The sequence below is a fragment of the Salvia hispanica genome, chromosome 3 (assembly GCF_029641045.1).
Source record: "Salvia hispanica isolate PSC_SH4W2 chromosome 3, Shi_PSC_v1, whole genome shotgun sequence".
Lineage (NCBI taxonomy): Eukaryota > Viridiplantae > Streptophyta > Magnoliopsida > Lamiales > Lamiaceae > Salvia > Salvia hispanica.
This window is the reverse complement of record NC_142694.1, coordinates 58,783,301-58,799,904: the sequence shown is the minus strand read 5'-3', so window position 1 is coordinate 58,799,904 and position 16,604 is coordinate 58,783,301. Positions and strand designations below refer to the sequence as shown.

The window sequence follows — 16,604 nt, the reverse complement described above, 5'->3', positions numbered from 1 at the left end:
TCTCTTTTTAGTAAAAATCAACACATTTTTCCACACCTACTTTACTCTCTCTTACTTTTTTCTCTCTTCATCTCTTTATTTTTTTCATTTTTCACTTTATTCTCACTTTACTTAACTCATCTAACACAATTTTTCTTAATCTCCGTGCCAAAAAGAAACGTCTCCATTAATATGGAACGAAGGGAGTATTTTGTAATTATGTCGTGTTCTTTTATCACTTCATTCACGTCTCCCTCGCTATTATTGGCTCTTATACGAAAAAATGCATTAGTAATCCAAAATTCCGTTATCGAGTTACACACATCTTTATATAAAATGATTAGTATTTTGGATATTTTATTCTCATTTTCCAATTCATTTATTTAAAAATATTTCTGTAGTTAGATCTTATTTCCTTCTCAAGTGGGAATATTCGTAAATCGTATGCATGTGAATAGGAGTGTACAACTCAACTTGTTGAGTTAAAGTAAGTATGTAACAACTAAGAATTATTCTATATTATAGGATCTATTTCAAGACTCAGATAGCAAAATATAAGCTGGTTTTATCAATTTGCAAAATGAATTCTTGGTTCATGATTTTAATCGCATAGTTATGGATTATGATGCCAAAACTTGTTACCATTTTATTTTAATTCGTCATTTTAAAAACAGAATCACATTAATTTTTTTTACTGACAACAAATTATTTTTTCATAAAAAGTATTCTCTTCATCCCACTCAAAATGTCTACTTTTCTTTTTAAATTTGTTCCATTCAAGATATTCATTTTCTATAGTTAAAAATAAATCATTATTTTCTTATTAAAATATTCAATTTTTTTTTTTCTCACTTACTCCACCTAACTCATTCTAATATCTCGTATTATTCAAGAATGTGAATAATTTGAGTGGGACGAAGGGATAACTGTTAATTGATGAGACTGAAACACGACATGGTGACTGGTGAGGAGGGATTTTATGAATAATTGGCTTGATGATGTCAATGGGCGAGTAATCAAAATGCTTTAATTAATTAATTAATTAATTCCCTTGTTTATTTAGTACTCCAAATCTCACCATTTCTATTCCACTTAATTAATTTGTCCACCACTGTTCCTTACGATAACAACAAACCCCACACACACACAGAGTGATGACTACAAATTATAATATCATTTCACACCTCCAACTCCCATAATCCCCCCTTAATTTATATCCAACAGTTGCAGTGAACCTTTTCCATTTTTCTTCCTCTTTTTTTAAAAAAAATTGATCATTTAAATAGAAATATTTCGAAAAAGATGTCCCCTTTCCAATCATATTCGATGCTTCTTCTTCTCCTTCTCCACTGCTCCAAAGGAGAAAACACAGTTTTGCACAGGGCCTTCCCTTCACCATAAAACCTTACTTCTCCAATCCAACTGGTTTGTGTTTTTGAAGTTTCTTGATTTGGTTTACAAGTTCATTCATTTCTTCATTTTTTGTATTAATGATTGAAAATGAGTGTGAAACTAAAGCATGATCAATAATATGTCAACCAAATTTGGGAGATTCTTGCCAAACACAGGCTTTTTATATATTTGGATTTGGATATGATTCCATAGGTAGATAGAAATTCCTGTCTTGTTTCACCCTTTCCTTATCTTTTGCAGCATGAATTCCACAACCACGCAGTTCGTTCCCTCGCGACGAATGGGCCTATACGAGCCGGCCCACCAGATGAGCATGTGGGGCGACTTCAGGCTCGACTCGCCCCCGCCTCCGCCCCTCATGCTCGAAGTCAATGCCAATTCAAACAACCAGGTCAGAACCTCGTTACAACCATCTGCTTTTGTTTTTTCTATCCAATCTTTTTCCAAGCACCATTTTTTCTCCTGCAGTCGGAGGATACCTTCGGAGCTTCCCATAGAAACGATCAGGAAGCGAGCAAACCCGACGATAAGGTCCTGAGACGCCTAGCGCAGAACCGGGAAGCTGCTCGTAAGAGCCGGCTGCGAAAGAAAGCGTATGTGCAGCAGTTGGAAAACAGCAAGCTGAGGCTCATTCAGCTCGAGCAAGAGCTCGACCGGGCCCGGCAGCAGGGGCTGTGTGTGGATGCTACTCAGCTGGCCTACGCTGGAAACACGAATCCAGGTTCGTCTTTGCCTTTGGTTATGCTCGAATAAGCTTCTGATCATTCTCAAGATGGATGTGCACTCGTGCAGGAATAACCGCGTTTGAGGTGGAGTACGGGCACTGGGTGGAGGAGCAAAATCGACAAGTCTCGGACTTGAAGAATGCTCTGCATTCCGATATGGGAGACATGGAGCTGCAGATATTCGTTGATGGCGGAATGAGGCATTACTTCGAGCTCTTCGCTATGAAGGTTACAGCCGCGAGGGCCGACGTTTTCTACATCATGTCTGGCATGTGGAAAACGTCGGCCGAGCGTTTCTTCCTGTGGATCGGAGGATTCCGCCCTTCAGAACTCCTCAAGGTAAAATTATACTCAGGATTAATCAAATATGTAGTGTGTTTGGTTCATGAGATTGAATCTCACAACTCAATCATAGATGGATAGTCATGTGATAATTACGTCGTTCTGACAAAACAAAGCGTTCATCAGCAGGTGCTCTCGCCACACCTCGACGACTTGACAGAGCAGCAGCGTCTCGATATTGTTAATCTCCGGCAGTCGTGTCAGCAAGCGGAAGACGCACTGTCGCAGGGGATGGAGAAACTGCAGTTCATCCTAGCACAGGCCATTGCGGACGGCCTGCTGCGCGAAGGGAACTACCTACCGCAGATTGGAGCTGCCATGAACAAGCTCGAAGATCTGGTCAGGTTCGTCATTCAGGTAAAAATCTCGGTCACCTCACGAGGTTTTATTCTCTTCATATCCATCTCCATCTCCATCTCCAACGTTGTTTTCGTGGAAGCAGGCTGACCATCTCCGACAAGAGACGCTGCAGCAGATCTCGCGCATCCTTACCATCCGTCAAGCAGCCAGTGGGCTTCTCGCCCTCGGCGAGTACCTGCAACGCCTTCGAGTTCTGAGCTCTTGCTGGTCGTCTCGCCCCCGTGATGTCTGTGTCTCTAAGATCTAAGGCTTTAGCACAATTTTGAGGTGCTTTCCTATGATTGAGAAATTTGTAGATATGATCAGATTAGCTATCTGTGTAGATGAATTTGTCTATTAGACTTCTTCATGTTTGATTTGGGCTTTTCTATATTGTGTAAAACAAGCTATCTTAGCAGTTACAACTTCAATTTCCTAGCTCATGTCTCTACCATAAAACTCTAATTTAACGCGAAAAAGGCACAACGTGCAACTAGATGAACAAAAGCACCTGAAACGAGCAAAATGTATAATATAGGGACCACAAATGTGCATCGTGGATAGTTATCAAGGGGGAAAACTTAGATAATGATTGAAAACAAATAAACTATTAACTTTTATTTAACTGATCCATAGATGGTCAAGAAATCGAATTCCTGGCATTGTATGTTTAAGAAGAGGAAATTCTGATAATTAATCTAGATTAGGATAAAGCTGATGGAGTAAAATAGAAGAGAAGATGTACAAAACTAAAACAGATATGAAGTGTGGCTATTATAGACACAAAAACTAGTGAAAAATATTTATGAAAAATCATGAGAAAAACAAAGCTCAGAAGCCAGCAGGAATGATCCCTCTATGTTGTTCTGCTGCATTAACAGTTTTTACCATGAAGCATTCCAGAGTTGAACGACCCGTCTCTCAAGCTACATTGCCAATCGTGGTTGAGCCCTACATTGAAGGTGAAGCCAAGAACCGCATTTGAATGGGAAAAAACATGTAGTCAACTGCAAAACAAAAGAAACTTCCATTGTAACTAAGTGAACAATTTTCAAATAAATGGTTGAGTTTGGCTATTTTGTGATCTTATGAAAATGACTATAAAAGGTTGAAACGAAACTAAAGTATGTTTTGTCACTTCACTATCCTTGTGTAGATGAGTAAAACAAAGTACGAGAGCAATTAAGCCGACAACTTGATAGTTAAAGGGAATTCAAACATGGCTGAGTATAGCTACCTTTGATGCTAGTTAAACACTTGTGCATTTGCCCGATGATCATGAGTCCTTTCAAGGCTTCGAAGTCAAACAACAGCCTCCAACCGAGCTCTCTCTGATAATCATGACTTCAAAACTGCAAAGTGAAAGAGCACAGCTCAAGAAATGCATCAATGTATGTGTGAATTACAACTATGCAACAAGAAAATCCCCAATTATCTTGAAAATCTCAAGATCAGGTCAATGTCCCCATTATGATAGTATTAATCAAACATAACATTTTCTTTCACTAAGCCTTCCATTTGAACAAACTACTAATTGTGATCAAAAGAGGCAAGAAAGGGTTGCTAATACCTCCACCTCAGCTATGCTGCCTTCTCAATGGCAACGCGTTTGGGCAGCCCTTCTTTCCTGCTGGCGGCGGGCTTCTTGCTGGGAGAAGAAGACCCAAGTGCCCCAAGAGCATCAAGAAAGAACCTTTTATTCGGAATGATGCCATCTTGGTCCATACGCACGAGCAACTTCTCCACCAGCTCTTTCATATCTGCCTTTGTATAAGCCTTGTATAACAGCTTGTAAGTAGTCGAATCAATGGGAAGCATTCGAGAAGCACGTACACTCTCAAAAAGTGTGTCCGCCTCCATAGGTAAAGAGTTCTTGCAGTAGACATCGAGCATAGCATTCAGAGTCGACACCTTTTTCTCCCTCTCTGACTCAACCATCTGGTCAAATATCTCCCTAGCCCTCGACACGTAATCACAGTATCCATACATCATGATGAGGCTCTCATAGGTGATGAAGCTCGGTCTATAGCCCATCTCTATCATTTTCTGGTAGACCGAATCTGCCTTCTCCCTCAGACGTGCCTTCCCATAGTTCGTTATCATGGAATTAAACGTGGGAAGTGTTGGCTTCTCCTTGGAGCGGAGCAAGCTCTTGAAAACTTGCTCCATCTTATCGAACTCTTGCTTCCTCCCATAAGCATCGATCAACAGATTGAACGTGATGATGTCGGGCTTTATCTTCAGGCTCTTCATCCGAGCAAGAACGAGCTCCATCTCCCTAATCAGCCCCACCTTCCCGTAAGCATCCATCACCCCGTTGAATGTGAAGGTGTCAGCGCTAACAACACTCTCATCGAGATCCTTAAACAAGGCATTGACTTGATCCACATTCTTCGCCTGCGCAAAAGCCCTCAGGAGGATGTTGTACGTGACAATGCTCGGCTTGCAGCGCTCCATCCCCTTCATCTTTTCAAAATAGGAGATGGCCTTGGCCAGCGCCTTGGCCTTGTCCCGGGAGTGGAGATGGGCTGTGATTAGAGCGTTGTAGACGGACGTATCAGGCTTACAGCCGCTGTTACGCATCTCAGAGAAAAGCCACATGGCCATTCGGCTCTGCCCTTTCTTTCCCATCACAGAAATCAGCTTTGAGTAAACCCCATTATCAGCTACATACCATCTCTGCTTCTGCATCCATCTGAATACCTAAAAACACAATTAAACCAAATGTAGCTCAACAAGATATAAACAATCCCCAAATAATACATAATATACCACACACAAATTCGGATAAATTCGAATCAATGTCAATGGAATAGCAATAGAAACATGCGGCAAGACATGAACAACTCGCACAATTGAATACCTCAAGGCACTGAAGCCACTTGTCGCTCCTTCCGAGCTCCTCGAAGAGCAAGAAACAGTGCTCGGTGCGGACAAACTGGACATACTTATTGAGAGTGGTCAACAAAGGCTGCTTATCGGAGATGTTCCTGACGATTGATCGAACCAATTCTTCAGCTTCTGAAGAGGGATTGGAAGGGATTCTCTTGCGGGTGGTGGTCCTTTTGGGAGGCGTTTTGGTTTGGGGTAGAGCCGAAATGCGGCACATTCGGATTCTGGAAATTGCGTATGAAGAGTGAATTTGGGCATAATAAACAGAGCTGAATTTGGGGGTGGAGGCGAGTTGCAGAGAGGCCGAGGCGAAGGGAAGAGGGGCGTTCGTGGTCATGCCGTGCACTATTTTATCCAATTTGGCGGATAAAACAAAGTGCTACTAGCAGTGTAATCGATCAAATTTTATCCAGGCGTGATTCGTGAACAGCTCTCTCAAATTAATATGGATAAAATATGTAAAATAGCATAAACGGACAAAATGGACTAAACGATATAGTAATTGTACAATTGGAATGACTGTGAGTACCTCCGAGAAGCTCTATGGAAGAGAAATAGAGGAATAGAGAGTAGAAATGAAATCGCCGGCGGTGAGGAGGAGGCGGACGAAGAAGAGAAAGAGGCGTGAGAGGACTGAGGCGGCGGGTTTCAATAAAATGAAAATCAATTTTACCGGTCGATTTTAAAATATTGGAAATCAATTTTGTTTATAGTTTAATTCTACAATCAGATTTATTTATCCTATATGAGCTTGGATTTGGGCTGAGGATCAGAATTTAGAGCATTTATCATGTTTAAAAGAATTAATGATTTGTTTAATTTTTCTATTGTTTTACATAGGAGAGAATAAAATTATTCTTGATGTAAATCGTTATCAGGTCACCACGAACTCCACCACGAACTCAACTACTCCCTCCGTCCCACATAATCTTATCCAATATTTCATTTTAATTCGCCCCACATAATTTTACTCATTTCACTTTTATTATTTTTGGTGTGGACCTCATATTTCACTAACTCATACTCCCTCCGTCCCATTGAAGATGACATACTTTCCTTTTTGGTTTGTCCCAACCAAGATGACCCATTACTTAAAATGGAAACACCTTTATCTCTATTTTATTCCCTCTCTCTTACTTTACTCTCTCCTCTTAACACACAAAAATTAACTGCATAAAATCCCGTGCCGCCCAAGAAAGGGATCATCTTCCTTGGGATGGAGGGAGTACTTTAAAAGTAGGACCCACATCCCACCAACTTTTTCAACTCACTTTTTATTACATTTCTTAAAACCCGTGTCAAGTCAAATTGTGTAAAATTATGTGGGACGGAGGGAGTAACTTGTAAAAACGATAAATAGGTATATATTGAGTCCCATTATAGCAAATCCACTCCTTATTGCTGAACCGAAAATCATATCAAATTAGGGTTTTTAGATCTAGTTTTTTATGGATGAGATGCGCAAATTTATAAATTATTTTTGTCTTCATCACGCGCCTATTTTAATTCATCATAGGGTAAATAAGTCATACAACATATTTCGAAGATTTAACATCATTCCAGAATATATTAGTTCATTCTAGGTTTTTACTTCACTCCAATAGGATTATTACTTCATTCTAGTACGTAAAGGTGGTTTCGTCGTTGCATACCGTTCTTTCTCTCTACAGTGTCTATCACCGCCGCCACGTCGCTTAAAAAAATGGAATGATAGCCTAATTGAATGGTGTAATAAGCACATGGAATGGTGTAATAAACTATTTGAATGAAGTATGTGTAGAAACATTTGACGAGAATAAAAAAAATATTTTTCAATGAAGTAATAACGTTTCTCAATGAAGTAATAAACCTACTAGAATAAATTGCATTTTCAAAAGTGAATAAAGTAAAAACTCAGGTCAATGAATTCAAATGAAGTATGTGTTGAATCATTTCAAAATCTACTGGAAGTAAGTAAAAACATATTGTAGTTTCAAGGTATTACGTACCGGAATGAAGTAATAAACCTAATACAATAAAGTAAAATGAGTTTGTAATGAACACCGAAATAATTTACACAACATGCATCTTATAAAAAAAACTAGATCTAATGGTCTAAATTTAGTCTCTAATTCGGTCTTTAAAATTAGTTCGAATTGATCACAACTCTATACTAATATATTACAAATTTAAAATAAAATACTTTGAAACTAGAATATGGATGATGACATTAATTAATTATGATGCCTAAATAAAGATAATACAATATTTAAATTATAATATACTCCTATTGTAATAATTATTTAAATATTTTTTAGTATCTATTTTAAATTATATTCCTCTACGCTGTTACTTTTTTCTTTTCCATCATATTATGTCACTCCCATATTATGTCCTACACAAAACCTGATATTATTTCTTTTAAATAATATGCCCTGTGAATGTTTCCACCTAAAAGTACAACTATATTTCATCATCCACCTAGAATATGAATAAGCATAAAACTGTTCTGGACTCGGATATATTTTTCTGAAAAGTAAGAGACATCAATATGAAAGTATGAAAAATAGGGATGGATTGAGGGAGGTATGTGCTGTTTACATAGTTGATCATAGTTCAAGCACTCTATCAGAGCAACACTCTATCTCTATCTCACCCTCTCTTCCTGCACAAAAATTTTCCCGCACATGCAAAGCAACCCACCCACCCCTTACAGTAAAGCTCTAATTATTTTGATTTGGGAGTGATAAGGATGAATAAAGAAGGGATCTAACAGTGTTAGAGAAAAAATTGACGGAATGTATCAATTTAAAACACTACTTAAAAGTTTTGTACGAAATAAGATAACTTAAAACTTTTTGTCTAAATTGAAACATTGGTGAAACATTTTGTATGCACCATGTAATTATCCTAAGAATTGCACGTGTTTGGTTCGAATTATTTGCACGTATACATTACAACTACTACTACTTATTAACGCACTGCAGTCCTGATAGAGAATGTATTTCCCAAAAAATAAATTTAAACATAAACAGAGTCAATACAATGAATATGAGCAATCCATAATCAGCTTTCATCTTCCTACATCCTAAGTAAGAAAAAAAAAAGTGCAGTAGCAGTTTCATCATACATTCTTTTCAACAGATCCTCTCTATCAACACAAAATTGCAAGCTCAACTTCACAGTCAAATAATTATGCAATGAGATCCAGTGACCTGAATTGACCATCTAATTTTCCCATAAAACCACCATACAACATCATACTTCTGGTCATGTATTCAGAATTTGGCCATTGTATGCCAACAATAGTTCTTCAGCCTCGGATTGAAACGGTTGAATATAAGTTTCCAAGAACTTATTCTCCGGCAAGCACATCGCCCTGCTCAAGCTCGGATCCTTCTTCAAAACCCCCTTCGTCTTTAGAACCTCCAGAACTTTGTATCGTGGACCTACCCGTTCTTCAAAGTTCAGCGACATGATTCCAGGAAACTGAACGACCACCGACCTGCTGAGCTTAAGATCATTCAGCAGAAATTCAAGTTTGCGTCTCAAAGTTTCAACAGATAGCCCAAAGATATATGGAGACTTCCGAAACATTAAATCAATCTCTTCCTTGGAGAACCCGAAGGCCTTGTAAATTCCGTACTTGACTTTAAAAGTATCGCTGCTCATACAACTAAGAGAATGAATGGCATGTACCAGCATTCTTGAACCCATAGTGAAATTCATCGCCAGAGCTCTTGAAACAATCTCTTCAAGCTTACCGTGTTTAAGAGAAAAGATCCTAGGCAGTCTACACAGCAAGGATGACAACTGTGAGCCAACAACTCCGCAGCTCTTCAGATACTGAATGTTGGATTCCAATGTGTGTCTCGCAAGGACAATCCTTCCGCACCTTGTAATGGTCTTAAACAGATCATCGTTAACACTCTCAATACTTCTATTTCTTCCATCACTTTCGAAGATATTCCTAATGAGGTTAATTCTAGGCTTCAGACATCTCTCCACACTGCAATATAAGATGCAGGGGGTTCTAGAAACGAAAGAACCGAGAAGAGGTCCAGAGAGACCAAGTTCTTGAAAGAATTTGACTTTGGGTTTCAAAGTATTTTCAGTATCAGCAAAGAGAAGGCGGGGTACACTATTGGCTATGGCTCGGATATGTGCATCAGAAAAACCAAGACCTCTAAAGAATCGGACTGCTTGTTCAGGCCTTTCAAGAGTTTCGCAGTGTGGGAATTTGCTGGAGACTGAAAGGGCTTTATCTTTTGAGAATTTTAAGGAGCCAATCAGGTAGTTAGCTAAAATAGAGTTCCTCGCATGTGGTTTCGGAGCAATGGCCTTCTTCTGAGAGGCTGTGGAGTAAAGTGCAATCCAGGAGATGAGTGACTTGCTAGGGCTGGAGCTATAATTCTCTGATAGCGAAGGTAGGAGAATAGATTTGATTCGGAAACCCTGCATGAGTTTCTTCATAATTTCCTGCACATAAAGATAAAGAGGGTTCAACTTTCAGACTCAATCAAAGAGGTTCTCTCTCACACACAGAGAGAGAAGGAAGTGCATAGCAAATTGAGACTAAAAAAGCTCAAACAATGCAATGGAAAACTAGATAAGTTCTAATTCCTTTCTAGTTGATTAAAAAAGTAGAGGTCAAGCAATGCAATAGAAGAACTAGACAAATTCCAACCATTTTCTACTTAGTTTTGGAACAATACACATTGTTCCAGCTAGAAATTCAGCGAACGACACAGCTAACAAATCAGCATGCTAACCAAATCAATATACGACAAAGCCATATAAACTCATTGTAAATTTCTATTTGAGAACATCAATTATTGGGCACAAATCCTGAAATTTCAAGAGACATGAATGTATTATTCTATGCAAACACAGATATTATAATAATAAGGGAAAACATGAGGCTCCTGAAATGGTTTCCAATAAATCAAGTGAATACAAAAGATTGGGGCAAATTACAAACAGTATAAAAGATTCAAAATTAGGGCATATAACGCACGTCCACATGATTCTGAGAGGGGCAACAAATCTGTAGTTTGGAAATGACAAAAAACCGTGAAGATTCACTACCAGAAACGCGATAACAGCACAGACAAATACAGAGAAATACTGCAGGAATCTAGGAATTATTTGAAGTCACTCTTAAATGATGATACTTGAATCCCAAAATCGATTGAATGAACATTCGAACTCTGTTATTTAGCATTTGGATAATGTTTTATTTTCGTAGCATAACAACTTAACGACAATAAATAGAGGTAATTGAGCTTTAAGAAGAAGAATGGGAGACCTCCGTCGGAAATGGGCGGCGCCGCCGAGGGCAGGTGGCAGGAGAGCAAACGTCGTAATGCGAAGACGGCAAACAATAGATGCCACAGTAATTTTATTTTGTTAATAAAGAAAGTCTCCATTATTTTTAAAGAGAGATTTCGGAAAAAGGGATTAATTTCGCTGACCTCTCGAAATGGATTAATTTCGCTGACCTTTCGTAATTTGGGATCGAGGCAAGCTTATTTTTCAAAATAAGGGATTTCTGATTTTTTTTCCATTTTTCTATTCTTTTTTAATATTATTTCCCTACAATCATTTATCAATTGTCTAAATTACCCTCTCAATTATTTGACATGATTTCTACAAAATCATAGCTCCAGCCGTTTCTATAAAGAATTTGTCCAAACACAGACAAACATATATATAGAGATACATGTATTCTCACATATATATAGAGATACATATATATAAAATTATCTTTAATTTGATATATGTTATATGAATTTAAAGTTTTGGGATTTCTTTTAAAAGTTAGTTATAACTAACTTGACATTAATACCCTTATTGATTTTTATTGAAATTAATTCTATAGCCTTATTGGCGTTTTTTGTTGATCATATTGACATTTTGTGGTTAATGATCTAGGCCTTTAATTTGAATATCTAATGGCTATTATTGAGTTGTAGTTAGCAATTAAGTATTGAGTTAGCAATATACGGGTTCAATTACTACTGTATTTTTTCTCTTTGCTTACTCCACCTAACAATTTCTCCTAAAATTCCATATCATTCTTAATAAATGGGACAAAAGGGAGTACGTATTTTGGTCCATCTCCATAATATCAAGATTACATTTGATTCAATCGTGTATCTCACATTACTCCCTCATTCCACAAGAGTATGTACTCATTCATTTTTAGTCCATCGTATGTACATTCTAATTTTGGAAACTTTACTCTCTTTATTGAAACAGTTCATTACAATATTTTAATTATTTTTTCTTCTTTCTCTGTCTTACTTTACTAGTTATGTATTAAAACTCATGTCCAACTAAAAATGTCTCCTGTTTGAAGAAGTGAGTTTGATTTGATTTTTGCATCTAACAAAACGAAAGTTCTAATATACTCAATCATAAAAATAGGGTCACAGTAATAAATAAATAGAGAATCATATAAGTAGACATGTCTAAATGAGAGAGAACTCTAAAGAGAAATACACATCTCAACTAAATAGCAGTTGCAAGTTTTCCTCGTCGTAAAACCAAAAAAAAGAGAGGTTGTTTTCTAGTCATGAGGATATGAACACCAAATTCCACCAGCGCAAATTAGTACTATGTGCTCCCCAGAACGCCATAGAGCCTCGTCCGAATCCCAGGCGCTCCAATTTGGTCGAGCAGTTGTTCCTTAGAGGTGCACGCAACACAATACACGAAACATGGAACCAGACGCCAAGGAGATGACGATGCTGTTGATTTCTTGCAGCTGTGTTCATTGTTTATGCATATGCAGCCATCTGTTGTCGGAGACAAATCAATCCATTTCTTGACAATCGACTCCTCAAAGAGTCTCAGGGTCATCCCAACGAGATAGTCGCCTCTCCTATTCAGGAGGTATCCAGAAATTTGCCATTATAAGCCAACAATAGATCCTCAGCATCATTCGTAAATGGCAGAATATACTTGTCATAGAATTTCCTGTTAGAAGGGGACATTGTGGTGATCAACCGCAGATCCTTACTCACGAGCCTTCTCGACTTGAGTATCTCCAGGACTTTGCAACGCGGAATCACTCTCTCTTTTATGCTGAACGACAACAGATTGGGCTGCTGAACAAGCAACGCTTTCTCAATCTTGATATCGTTCAGGAAGAACTCGATTTTGCACCTTAAATTTGTTTCTGAGAGCCCAAACATATACGGCCACTTCACAAACATCGAATCAATCTCATCCTTGGAAAACTCAAACAGCCTCAACACTTCATACTTACCATTCAACGTCTTCGCGCTTGAACAGCCAAGAACGCCAATAGCATGAGCCAACATTCTTGAACCCGTATCAAGATTCATCCCAACTGCTCTTGAAACAAGCTCTTTGAGTTTCTCCACAGGCATAGTAAAGAGCCTAGTGCGACTCAGCAACAGGCTCGACAGCTGCGATCCAACAATCCCACAGCTCTCCAAATAAACAATATTGGCCTCCAATCGAGTAGTCATGTAGAAAATCGTACTGCACCTAGTCAGCACACGCAGCAAATCACCGTTAACTTGCTCTTCACTTCTATACCTCCCATCACTGACAAGCACCTTCTTGATGAGGCTAATCGAAGGCCTCAGTGTTCTCTCCAGGCTGAACGTCAACGCAAAGGGGTTCCTGGAAATGAGAGTAGACAGGCCAAGTTCTTGAAAGAGCGTGACTTTTGGTTTCAGAGTCTTCTCGACATCAGCGAAAAGAATACTGGGGACAGCACGGGCTATCGACTGGACACGAGCATCAGAAAGGCCAAGGCCTTTGAAGAAAGAAATGACTTCTTGAGGCCTTTCAAGAGATTTGGTGCGCGAATAGCTGCTGGACACGGAAAGGGCTTTATCCGTGGAGAATTTCAAGGAGCCAACGAGGTAGTCCAACAGAACAGAGTTTTTTGCACTTAGGTGTGGAGTTGAGGAAGAAGCAACGTAACGAACAAGTGGATTACAGAAGCTAACACCGTGATTTTGGAAGAGACGAGATTTGAAAAGTAAAGCGTGCATCAGCTTCGACATTAGTCTTTATCACTGCAACCTAGAAACATGGAATGAATGCAACTCCAACAGCCTAGTCAATTGGAAATTTGAAATTTAAACACTAAAACAAAGAACAAGGATAGTATAATGAGACTCATAGTACCTAAAATTTCACCGTAAAACATCGAAAATGGCATCAGATTATTTTCCAAAACCCTCTTTATTCTCACCTCAACCATATCTACAAATGAAGTATACGCATTTCAGTATTTTACAACACCGCAAAATCGAGAAAAATCGCCATAAAAAACAGTTGGCAAAGTGCACTCCTGAATTGCAGATTCGCAAAGAAGATGAAACTAAAAATAATCGGAGAAATTGAGAGGAATCGGACAAAAAAGAGCTTAACTATTCAGCAACGCCAAATGGATTTCGATACCTAATTGCACACTCCAGTCATCCCCAAATGGATTTCGATACCTACTAAGACATACCTTTTCAATAGAGGAGGCAGGTCAGGTCGGCAGTCAGCTCAACAGCATGTGAAGTTGTTCAAAAATTGAACATACTGAGTGAGACGCATCAAACATATTCTATACTACTACAAAGTATTTTTCCTCCCACTCTCGTGAAGACTATGTACTAAGTGCTAATCATCGATCAATAAATATTTTATTTAATATTTAGATAGGATTATGATCGATTGCTAATTAATTAATTATCCAAAATAAATTTAAAAGGTATTTTATATTTTAAATTTAAAGGGTATTAATGTCAATTTTCTCTCACCAAAATTATCTCAAAATTTTAAATTTACGTTACTCTCTAGATTTAAATTACTTATTGGAAAAAAATTTATCAAATTAAAAATAATTTTGTAAGGATTCCAACGAGATCTCAATTGCATTTGTTCCGACGATGTTCGAGTGATGAAATTCGATAATTTATATTTCAATTTTCGTACATGTTGATAAGCAAATTTTATCAACAAACGCAAAAAGAAATCTCAATATAGTGTAGGTAAAATATCAAGTTATATTTTCTTGTACTTGTGTTGATATCCTCATGCTATATTGTTGATATTTGTAATACACTATGTTGATATAAAAAAAAACTCACAAAAATTATTATATGATAACATAATGACGATATTACCCTTTTGTTGATATTTTATCCACTATTTATTGAAATTTGTGAGCTTTAATATCATCTACTCATTTTAAGATCTAAGATTGCTTGGAACCATATGCTAAGTTGTTTCCCTATGTACAACAGATTGTTTACCTAGATTGTCATTTTAATTATAATGTCATCATGGTGCTTTGATTTCGTATCGCAAATTGCTTGGAACCATATGTCGAGTTGCTTGCCTATATATTGCAGATTGCATGCTACGTTGTTGCCAAGTTGTCAATTTAAGTCTAGTGTCACTCTAACGCACCCCATAGGTTAGTGATAAATTGCAAACTCATATATTCTCCAAACTCCAAACTTTTTAACACAGTGTCAACACAACTTCAACACAATGTCAACACATAGTAAAAATTAATGATTTTGCTACACATACAATAGAAAATATGTACTGTATACATTTTTTCCACAATTTAATTACTAACTCAATTTACTCACATTTTATTATAAAATCAATATAAAAAAATGGATCTCATATTCTACTAACTTTTTCAACCAACTTTTCTTTACATTTCTTAAAACTCATGCGCGGTCAAAATGTGACTCTTAATCTGGGACGGAAGGAATAGATTATTGGTCATGATAGGCAAGAATGGAAAACATACCTGAAATTAATTGTGCCAACTGTTTGGATATACATATATGCGTGAATTGTCAAATCACAAAGTTTGGTCAAATTCAGTCAATCATACAACTTGCAAAACAGTTAAATATTACTCCATAACTTTGATATTTTTATCAATTGTCTCATGAATTTATATTTGGGGGAAAAATTATGTATGATTTGGAAGACAATATCCATAGATTTTTGCAAGTTTGTATATCACTCATAAAAGCCATAAAACTGTAAAAAATATAAAATACTAGTATAAGATTAGGCTCTTCCAAATCATATACAATTTCCCACCAAATATATGTCAATGGATATGGGACAAATAAGAAAAATGTTAAAATTATGATATACTGAATTATTTATAAAAGTTGGAGATTTATTTATAAAAGTTGTGAGATTGACTAAATTTTATGATTTTTTTAGAAAGTTTCGAACCTATTTTGCTACATAGAGCAAAGGAAAATAATGAAAAAAATATTGATTTGTCGATGGAATATGTAGTACGATTTGGGCGTTAGAATTATTCATTCATCCGAATATAGTTCATCAAAATCATTTTTATCATTTGTGTTAAATTATTATTATATTTAATGATAAAAGAATTCATTTTCAAGGATGATGTGCAAAATCACATCGTTTTAGATAAATTGTTTGTTTCAATTAATAGTTAAAATAAACTGATGTCATTTTGTCTAAAACAATGTTTTGGGCAAAATAAAATGACGTCATTATATTCCAATTTCAAAGTTACTAGCAAATCAAAACCAAAAAAAAACATAGTAACTTTTGATAGAAGTTTGCGCAATTTTGATTGTATTCCATTATTTGTTTTTGGAGTATTTTCATTGTTCTTTAATAGACTGATGGATAAAGAACTCTTGTGACTCTATGTACTTTGAAATTTTCAAATATCAAAGTTAAGTATAAACATTGACATGTATATGATGTTATTTTGTTGTAAGTGAATGCAAATAATGGTGGAATATTTGGGAATGAGATCTGTAGCTGGACATGGACTGCTGTTCCTCACACTATATTATTTTATTTATCAAATAAAATTAATTTTTTTAAATAAAATAATGGGTTGTGAGGGACCGCAGCCCCGACTGTGCACACACCACCACA

At 37.0% G+C, this 16,604-nt stretch overlaps 4 protein-coding genes across 10 annotated transcripts; 1 reads left to right on the top strand and 3 right to left on the bottom strand.

Annotated features, from left to right (window-relative positions):
• The first annotated feature begins 1,192 nt into the window (after positions 1-1,192).
• On the top strand, positions 1,193-3,236 carry LOC125213224 (transcription factor TGA1-like). Of its 2 annotated transcripts, none has more exons than XM_048113643.2 (6): positions 1,193-1,404; positions 1,633-1,783; positions 1,861-2,113; positions 2,185-2,456; positions 2,589-2,816; positions 2,902-3,236. In XM_048113643.2, exons 2-6 carry the CDS (start codon positions 1,634-1,636, stop codon positions 3,064-3,066), a joined length of 1,068 nt encoding a protein of 355 aa, XP_047969600.1. In that variant the 5' UTR covers positions 1,193-1,404; position 1,633; the 3' UTR covers positions 3,067-3,236. The 2 variants fall into 2 exon arrangements, with proteins under 2 accessions (XP_047969600.1, XP_047969599.1); XM_048113642.2 differs by having other exon boundaries at positions 1,194-1,404; positions 2,586-2,816.
• A 246-nt stretch (positions 3,237-3,482) lies between these two features.
• Positions 3,483-6,368, bottom strand: EMB2453 (Tetratricopeptide repeat (TPR)-like superfamily protein). Of its 2 annotated transcripts, none has more exons than XM_048113640.2 (4): positions 5,662-6,368; positions 4,375-5,501; positions 4,036-4,150; positions 3,483-3,805 (listed from the first exon to the last, which is right to left on the bottom strand). In XM_048113640.2, exons 1-2 carry the CDS (start codon positions 6,025-6,027, stop codon positions 4,380-4,382), a joined length of 1,488 nt encoding a protein of 495 aa, XP_047969597.1. In that variant the 5' UTR covers positions 6,028-6,368; the 3' UTR covers positions 3,483-3,805; positions 4,036-4,150; positions 4,375-4,379. The 2 variants fall into 2 exon arrangements, with proteins under 2 accessions (XP_047969597.1, XP_047969596.1); XM_048113639.2 differs by having other exon boundaries at positions 4,369-5,501; positions 5,662-6,367.
• Positions 6,369-8,659: 2,291 nt separating this feature from the next.
• LOC125211917 (uncharacterized) lies at positions 8,660-11,087 on the bottom strand. Its single transcript, XM_048111879.2, has 2 exons — positions 10,978-11,087; positions 8,660-10,148 (listed from the first exon to the last, which is right to left on the bottom strand). Exon 2 carries the CDS (start codon positions 10,140-10,142, stop codon positions 8,940-8,942), a length of 1,203 nt encoding a protein of 400 aa, XP_047967836.1. The 5' UTR covers positions 10,143-10,148; positions 10,978-11,087; the 3' UTR covers positions 8,660-8,939.
• A 1,022-nt stretch (positions 11,088-12,109) lies between these two features.
• Positions 12,110-14,297, bottom strand: LOC125212279 (uncharacterized). Of its 5 annotated transcripts, none has more exons than XM_089067370.1 (3): positions 14,085-14,290; positions 13,839-13,916; positions 12,110-13,733 (listed from the first exon to the last, which is right to left on the bottom strand). In XM_089067370.1, the coding sequence occupies exon 3, from the start codon at positions 13,712-13,714 to the stop codon at positions 12,560-12,562; it is 1,155 nt and encodes a 384-aa protein (XP_088923496.1). In that variant the 5' UTR covers positions 13,715-13,733; positions 13,839-13,916; positions 14,085-14,290; the 3' UTR covers positions 12,110-12,559. The 5 variants fall into 5 exon arrangements, with proteins under 5 accessions (XP_088923496.1, XP_047968350.2, XP_047968351.2 ...); XM_048112393.2 differs by having other exon boundaries at positions 12,110-13,766; positions 14,170-14,286; XM_048112394.2 differs by having other exon boundaries at positions 14,170-14,286.
• Between the last annotated feature and the right edge of the window lie 2,307 nt (positions 14,298-16,604).